This window comes from Dermacentor albipictus, chromosome 8 (assembly GCF_038994185.2).
Source record: "Dermacentor albipictus isolate Rhodes 1998 colony chromosome 8, USDA_Dalb.pri_finalv2, whole genome shotgun sequence".
In the NCBI taxonomy this organism is placed as follows: Eukaryota; Metazoa; Arthropoda; class Arachnida; order Ixodida; family Ixodidae; genus Dermacentor; species Dermacentor albipictus.
Window position 1 is genome coordinate 40,416,167 of NC_091828.1, and position 9,179 is coordinate 40,425,345.

The 9,179-nt window shown below is 43.7% G+C and overlaps 1 protein-coding gene across 1 annotated transcript; it reads left to right on the top strand.

The window, feature by feature from the left end:
* The first annotated feature begins 245 nt into the window (after positions 1–245).
* LOC135916312 (ctenidin-1-like) lies at positions 246–3,921 on the top strand. The gene is made up of 2 exons (XM_065449643.1): positions 246–411; positions 3,505–3,921. Exons 1-2 carry the CDS (start codon positions 400–402, stop codon positions 3,766–3,768), a joined length of 276 nt encoding a protein of 91 aa, XP_065305715.1. The 5' UTR covers positions 246–399; the 3' UTR covers positions 3,769–3,921.
* Positions 3,922–9,179: the final 5,258 nt, after the last annotated feature.

A 9,179-nucleotide genomic window follows, 5' to 3' on the forward strand; every position in this document is an offset into this window, starting at 1 on the left:
CGAAGCGCCGCTCGTTCAGTGGCGCGTTTCAGCGTACGAACAATGACTTTCTCTCGCGTGGCAACTCTCCGTGTCGTAGGCTGCCCCTTCCTGTCCGCAATATCTGCTTGGTGCCTGCATGGACTGAATGCACCCGTGGCGAAGCAGCAATTTATCAGGTACTCCGTTACGGGCCGCCGCCGCCGCAAGGACCGGGAGCGTGGCTTCTCAAAGGTGTGACGTCGATCTCTCACCTCTTTGCGAATGCAATGTCGGACGTGTGCTGGTTTACTTACGCTCTGCCTACGGTGGGAGAATAGTATATAAGAACACCAGGTACGCCATAGCTCGCAGTGATTCAGTGCCTGACCACTCAACGCAGAGGCGTCGTTCAAACCTCCAAGTCAAACTCAGGCCATTATGAAGACAACGGTATGTTCCCGGCCCATTGTTCTTGATATGGAGATTAACAACTTATAAAGTATTTTCAGTGATATTTTAGTATCGTATCCGCTCCCTGATTTTTTTTGTGTGTGTAGTAGTGTGCGACTTAAGGACAGTTATGAAACAGGGTCGCATCCTTGCAGACTACTGTAATCTAACTTTAGCTATCAATCTTCGAAGTACCTGTAAATTTAATTGTAAATAAGTTGAGGCGTTTACCTCTACCTCTACCGAAAACCAATAGATGCGCTGAATTTTTTAGGAGTAACTTCAAAGGCAATGAAACTGCAGTTACATATCACTTTAAACCTTTACACTATTATATACGTAAACAGTGCAGTCCATCTGCTCGCTTTAGGTGCAAAGTAGTCACGCTTGTTATGTTTGTGCAATTACATGGCACTATCATGAAGTAGCGCTAAAAAACTCCGTCATTCATAGATTAAAAAGGCGCTTTCGTCGCCTCCCAGAGTTATGTTACGTTGTCATTATGTCCAGCCAAGTAATTCGAGACATGCGCCTCTAACGGCTCCGGCTTGCCCGCAGGTGTAAGCTGCAAGATAGAAGTCAATTCGCCCAAGCACCGAATCGGACACCAGCATATTAAACTGCTTTTATAGGCAACCGGTCGCATATCACACGTCCAATAGCGCCACGTTAACATCTTACACCTTGCCCTTAGCAATAAAGATTCAGCAATAACGCAACCTTAAAGGGAAGCTTTAGCTCAGGGGCTCCTATCTAAATACATGCGATCGGAGAAATCGCGTTTTCTCAGCAACCACTACACCGAATTAGATGAAGTTTGTCGCACTTAAAAAAAAATGTTCAAATCTAGTGATTGTAGTTAACGTATTTCTTATTTACACCACTGATTATTGTTGTAGAAATTGTTGATGTCGCAGATTTCAGAAAGTGATACTTTCATGTTTACTAATCTCTGCTTCAGCCATGAAAAAAAGTATATCACAATTCTACATAGTGCACATATTATTACATCTGACGCGGGCAAATTGATGAATAATGGATCTTTCTACAAATACCATTATTAGGTGAGTAGGAGTGCTAACGAAACCTTGTAAACGTTGTAATAAATGCACGCAAGATAAGAATAATTGTGTCAAGTTCGTCCGCTCTAAAGGCGCTAACAGATGCAATTTACAAAGCATCAGTATCCATTCTTGGTGCACTGTTACAAATTTGTGAACTTACCCGCCGTGGTTGCTCAGTGGCTATGGTGTTGGGCTGCTGAGCACGAGGTCGCGGGATCGAATCCCGGCCATGGCGGCCGCATTTCGATGGGGGCGAAATGCGAAAACACCCGTGTGCTTATATTTAGGTGCACGTTAAAGAACACCAGGTGGTCAAAATTTCCGGAGTCCTCCTCTACGGCGTGCCTCATAATCACAAAGTGGTTTTGGCACGTAAAACCCCAAATATTATTATTATTAAATTTGTGAACTTCATGCGTCCAGCTTTGTCGAAAGTCACCGATATTCGGAAAGCTTTATAAAACTTTTCCGGGCCTTACATTCTGATTCCTACAGACACTATAATTTATGTTTTTCTCTCAAATGCAACAACATTTATTCAGATCAGTCCAGTGGTTGACTTATAAAAGCATTTCTGCGATCTAAATGTATTACAATAATCTTAACGCCTCAGATCATTTTCAGCCTATCGGAAAAGTTTACGGGGAGCACACTTAACGATAAACTGCAATTGCTCTTGGAAATAATGTCTCATCTTGGAAATTATGTAACTCGTGTGAGGTTAGCATTGGAAAGTATCGACTTCACGTATTGATTAGAGGCGGCCTTCTTGGGTGGTGACAATTTTTTTTCTTGTTTAGCGGTCAGTCTAGTTTCTTGAACAATGTTGGGGTAATGATGCCCGAAATATGGAAGTATAACTTACGAAGTAACCACCGCAACTAAACTGCTTTAAGGATAGTGGTAACTGAAGTTCAGTTCTGTTTCGGCAGTGACTTATTGCTTTTTTTTTTGTTGTCCATCATTTGTTAGCTCCTTGATATAGGAAGAGTACCCGCCGTGGTTGCTCAGTGGCTATGGTGTTAGGCTGCTGAGCACGAGGTCGCGGGATCGAATCCCGGCCACGGCGGCCGCATTTCGATGGGGGCGAAATGCGAAAACACCCGTGTACTTAGATTTAGGTGCACGTTAAAGAACCCCAGGTGGTCGAAATTCCCGGAGTCCTTCGCTACGGCGTGCCTCATAATCAGAAAGCGGTTTTGGCACGTAAAACACCATAATTCTTCTTCTTGATATAGGAAGAGGCATGGATAACATCAACAGGAAGCAAGAGATTGTGGAAAGGAAAATAAATTGTAGGATATCAGTACTTGATCACATCAAGAGTGAACCAGACTTCAGAAGGATATGTGTATTTCAAGTATAATAGAGGTTGTGTTCGTGAAATTAGGTAGGTACAGTAAGAAAATAAAGGTAGTAGACGTTATAAGGCAGGCATTTCTTGCACCGAGATAGGGGAGTACAGCGTGTCTTCAAATGACCTATCAAATTGGCAGCAAGGATGCACGGGAAGGTAATTCTTTATTTTTCATCATTTCATACGCGCCATATGTAAAGAGGCATATCAATATATTAAAATAAATTTCTTGATGTTCAGCAAATAACCAATTGAAATAACTTGAGTCTCTATTACATTTTCTCTTTACGGAAACTGGTGTATGGCCGCGAGGCAAGAAAAAATTATGCATTACGTGGCTTCATGACAGCATCAGGCATTAGTACTCTTCAATGGGCCGAAGCTGCCAGATCTCTCGTCTACACGGGGCATCACTCTCACTCGCCAGGATGTTGCTAAAAAATGATACACCGGTTCAATGTTTTCCAGAAAATAATAGTGAAACCAATTAGTATGTTTTATATTTGCCTAGCATTCAAATACATTTCAGTTGGTGCGAGCGACTCTTTCTTTAAATAGGAAATGTAACATTCTAATACATAGCAAAACATTTCCTGACATATGTATATGCCACTAATTCGGCTTTTGAAGCAGCGACGACTTTAAAATCATGCTCCACGTTGTTCACTGCAGACTCTCCTGCTGTTGATGGTAGCTCTCGTAGCATCGTCCGTCAACGCGGGCTACCACTACGGAGGCTACGGCGGTGGAGGCTACGGAGGCGGAGGCTATGGCGGTGGAGGTTACGGCGGCGGTGGCGGTGGTTACGGTCGCGGTCATGGCGGATATGGCAAGGTCATCGTCCTTCACGGTCATGGTGGATACGGCGGCGGTGGTTACGGTGGCGGATACGGAGGTGGATATGGCGGGGGTTACGGTGGGCACGGGTGGTGGTAGGCGAGCCAGGCCCAGCTGAATGCTCTCTCATCTGTGCAAGGCCGCAGTTCCAAGTTTCCGGTTCACGGTAATGGTGTGTACAAATGACTTTGCGTGAATACAGCGGTTCAAGTGGCGCCGTACATTTTAAATAAAGAACTATTTCTAAGAAACCCAGTTTTGTAAAGTTTGCGCCTCTATCATGTCGCCCTTTGCTGGCATATATCGGATTGCTTTGGCAGCATAACTGCTGCAGCCATCGCATGATTTCTTTCACTACGAGGCCAATACAGAAAAAAAGAACACCTGGGATTTGATAAAGAAAACTGCGGGAAGTTAAGCTCAGTGCCATAGAGGTGCAGTTGACCGCAACAATTAGCGGTCCGAAGTATGTTCGTCAAAACACGCCCTTTAAGTTCGTCAAAACATGTCCTTAACAATACTCATTAGAAGCGTACTGCGTTGTGTTCGCGAATACTAGTACAGGCTCGAAATGAAATATTCGAGTGGCTTGTTCAGGCTGCTGAAAAGAATAATGCATCTCTTTGTCAGATGCCGTGATCCTTGAAAGTTTGCTACCGATAGCACATACGTAGACAAGAGTTTGGTTGCGTAACTTGTGGAAATTAATTATTAACCTCTGCTCGCTGAAATGTATGCGCGAATGCTTCCTCGCGATAAGCGCTACGGCTGCTGGATTTCACCAGTGGCAATACATTGGTTATGCGTTCTTTTGGGCTCACCTTGCAACAAGATACAATACACGTACGCAGTAACGCTAGTGACAGATGCTAAAATGCGCAGGCGCTGCTGGTGTGTAATGGACACCATTGATTTTCCGAGATTACCTAGATGTGATAATTACTTTTTTCTTAGGCTGTGAATGCTTGATAAATACGCCTATATTGGCGGTGCCTTGAATTTTAAGCAACTGACAAGAGGCTACTGCAGTACCACGCTGACATCACAGATATTCCGGCATAAAAGTGCACAGTTGTAGGACGTTTTCAACAGTTCACGGATCTTGCGAAAATGCAGTTTGTACACACTGTTCTACATCTCTATACGCATCTTACTCTTATTTGAATATTTCATAGTGATAGTAAGATACTTCTACGAATGAAAATAAGTGCAAACAAATGCATTCAGCTTTTGCACATGAGAAGCAGGTAGTTGTAAGAAAAATTGAAAACATTCGAAGCTGCCGTTGAATGAACACGAGACAAAGCACTTACGGCAAGTAGTGAAGAGTGTAAGACTCCGCATTATAATACGGAAGTGTAAGTAATGGTGTAAGGCGAGGCTAGTTGGGTGCTCGGTACTTGATTCATATTTATGAGCCCAAAATAGACTGAGACAGAAAGAGAAGAAAACACCGGCCTTTACGGTATGTGTGCCTCCACTTTGTTAGTCATTTTATAAGTACTGCGCTGATAATATTCTTACTGACAGAAACTTTACGCTGGCGGTATACTTAAAAGGCAAGTTGCATAAAACCGCTGCAGAAATCGCATGGGACTAAAGCGTGCACACCCGAACACAGCCACACTGTCGCCCACTACATCGTCAGCATGTCAAGAAACGCAGCCACCAGCGGCCATGAACATTATAGGGGGAGGTGAGATGGCTGTCCAGCCCGAAAACTCGTAGATCACTCATGCAGCCGTTCATGTTTGCAAAACTTTTTTACTTTTTGTGCTGTTTGTGGCAACCATTTCGGTTAACCCTTTAATGGTCGGCTCAAAAATAATGTCGACCTGAGAAAGCTTCCGCAAAAACAAAACAAATCCAAATATGAATCCTGAGCGTCGAAATTTCTCTTTCTTTAGCCACCGGCTCAACCTTGGTCTTAACAAAAATATCGACAGTAAGCAGCTGCAATTTCTTTTTTGCCACAAAATTGGCAGGCTTCGTCGTTCTCTTCTTAGCGCACGTGGGGGTCGCATTTTCATGGTAAACTTTATTTCGCATTTTCATCACTGTAGAAATTGCGCGCTTTGTTTAACTAAGCTCCTGCTCTTTATATATAGAGAGGTGCGTCTCAAAACCATATATTGACATACCAGAGACGTCCAGTTTTGCAAACGCCACACAGTCTTTACCACCACGCGGACTGGGAAGGCAAAAAGAACGCAGGAACAACGCTCATCTAAGCACCAACCGAAGACCAGTGGAAGGCCCAGCAGACAAGTCCTAGTCCGGAGGACCAGCTATGGCTGGTTCGCAGGACTAAGCTATCATCACAGGGCCACCGCAGCGTGGAATACGCCTGATGGTCGCCCACATTCGCTAGCAGCTCGATAACTGAAATAAAGCTTATCCACTGACAACTTATAAAAACGTTTTTGGTGTTGGATCTCCTCTTGGCGGTGTAAGGTGACACTCAACAAATCGTTAAGCCGTCAGTTATGGGGTCGGGGCATGCTTTTCGTACTACGCGCAGGCGCATACCGACTTCATGGTCTTTATGTATTTCGGGCAAAAAATATTTACTGAATATTCGCATTTGCATTATATAGTGTCAATTTCGCCGTTCGAGTTATGTTTTCAGCGAATTAAAGAAATATTTCTTCGACAATTGACGCACACACACCCATAAAAACATTTTGGGAGGGTCTAGTAACTCCGATAGGGTTTACTTTACCTAGCTCTGAAGAAAATGCTATTCTGCGGCAAATAAATAGGGCAGCAGAGGGCAGCATAAAAATTACACGATTGCTTACCCACTCAGATCTTTATTCAAATGACGATAATACAGATGATCATAGTTGTGATCCAAGCCGAAATGTAAATCCCAAACCGTCAAAAGTGGTCAGCAGGCTTACGAAAATATCATTTGATTGACCTAACTAGCGGATCTACTACACAGTGTAATAAACGTTCCTGTAGGCTAAGCAGGATCGCATAATTTGTCTTCATATTTTCGATGACACAAAGCTAAAATCTCGTGGCGATCTTCTACTGACTAAAAGCAGCACAGCATATACTACGAAAAGTAGATGGACCTCTATATCACAAATTGTAGTTCATAAAAAAAGCTAAATATTGACATGCCTATGCCAGAAAATGTTTTTGCAGGATGTATAGTTGCAGCAGGAAAGTAGTCCTTCAGTTTTCCTCCAGTTGTTATTTAGAAGGGGAGCCACTGTTTCATATGGCACAGATGTCCTTGTCGATTCAAATGTTGTAAAAACAATTAGTTTGCTTGTTTGAAGAGTACAAACAACTTTTACGCTGCTTTCCATCATAAGTATAGCTTTAAAGAACAGCACGCTGCTGGCTTTCTCCGCAAAGTTAGGGAATTTTTATCTCGAAACTGGTGTCAACTTGAAAATTCGTTCCAAGTGGATTCGCCTTGCGACCACCACGGGTAGAATTAGCAAATTGGAATATGGGCCATAATGTAATTAGCTAAAACCTAATAAGTGAATTTTCATTCATTAGTTATTTTGCTTCAGAATTTTTTTGTGCAAGTATTGTCCGCCGCTTCGAGTAGAGCAGCTCATGAATTAGAATTGTGATATCTGCCACAGGCAACTTTTAAATATTTTTGAAAATGTTCGCTGAAACAACATGTATAGTAGACTACCTGAGACTTTTGTTACTTCAGCATTATCAGACATACACCGACTCTTGCATCGGCCCACTTTGCTATGGTCCTCAGTTGCCAAGGTCAGGCATGAGCATGACGGCATGACAAGGACTGCATGATGGCGACGCACCAACAATGAAATGAAGAAGAATTACGTCACTGGAAAAAATGAAGGTGGTATGACGAAACGGCATGACGACAATGACTTAACAGTTCTGAAACGATGACCATAGTATGACGATGGCAACGTGACGATTACTGTTCGAAGACGACTTAACGACGATAAGCTTACACTGACTATTACGGTATGACAATCACGGTGCAACCACAGTGGTATGACAACGATTGCGCGATCCGATGGCATGACCACAAAGTCATGATGAGAGTCGAACGACGTAGCTAGATTGGCGGTGATGATGCGACTGCGATGGTATCTTCCCAACGTATAAAAACGAATGCTTGAGCACGACTATGTCAGAACGACGGAGTGACTACAATGGGCTGACAACAGCATGATAGAAAATGGGATAACTACGAGAGTATGACAACGATCGCGTATGATTACGTAGTGGCTACGATGGTGTCAAGGCGCCGGCATGACGATAATTGGATGACGAAGCAGATGAAAGGACTATAGAAAGACCATGGTGGCATCACTTCGACGGCAGGACAAGAAATGCTTGGTCACTGTATAAAAATGTTGGCGTGACGATGATGGCACACTGAGAGTCAGAGGAGGAAGCTATAGTGATGATGATGCAATTACCACGATGGCATCAAAACCAGGAGCACGTTCCTGTTGGTCCAAGCTATCAGACAACCTGGCGCGCATCGTCGGTGTAAGAGACAGGACGACGATGACATCACAAGACGCGGATTACGAAGCTGGAATGATGACAATAGAATGACCGCGATGACAGCACCACCACAAGCACAAACATAGGATGCTATAACGTAAAGCTATTCCAAATGATTGTATTCCGTTTCTGCAATCAGGCCTCCACGATTCGTTAAATAACTTTTCGCGCAACCCCCACTGAAGACAATAAAAAAGTATCCATTTGCGATCCTACGCCTTTTTCGCATTAGGCTACCGCTATTCGTCAAAAGATTTTCGGATGCGCCCACTTCGCCTGGCTTTCACGCGACGTCCCAAATTCGAGAAAACTTACTCCATCAAAGTGACGTGCAGGCATTAACGACACATTATTATGTTGAACGAAACTAGGATTTCTTTCGGAATAGCCTAAGAATGCCCCATTCCTAAAGGAATAAAAGATCGCTGCCCGCCGATCACTCTTGCACTGGCTTGCGATTGCAACGAACGATTGCACTGTCGGTGCGCTTACTTCTTTAACAAAACGCCCATTAATGCATTGAAAGTAACTTGGACGCCCATGTATTTGTTCCCAGATATTGGGAAATATCACGAAAGTGGTCTCATCCCGGAGATTAACTTCAAGCTCAACTGAACCTGGCGCCTCATTTTCCTATTCCCAAGTGGGGATCACGATTGGCGCATTGCGCAACTCCCGAATGGAGGCACAGTCATTTCAGAAGCAATAGAAAGACATGCCGCGTTGTCGCGGCATAGAGCCCACTTTGATTTTACACCGTCCTACGTCGCCAAAAGGGGGTGGCCTCACAAGCAGCGCTTCGCAAGGCCGCATGCGGAATCAGATAGATTCAAGGAATGATTTCACTCCTGTTGTCTTTGCATACATTGGCTTTTGTAATGGGACACACACAAGAAGGCTCTGAAAGGGATTCCCTTGACATTTTTGCCTTGACAGAAAAATGCTATGTAATAATGTCATTAAAGTAAATTGAGGGGCTATTT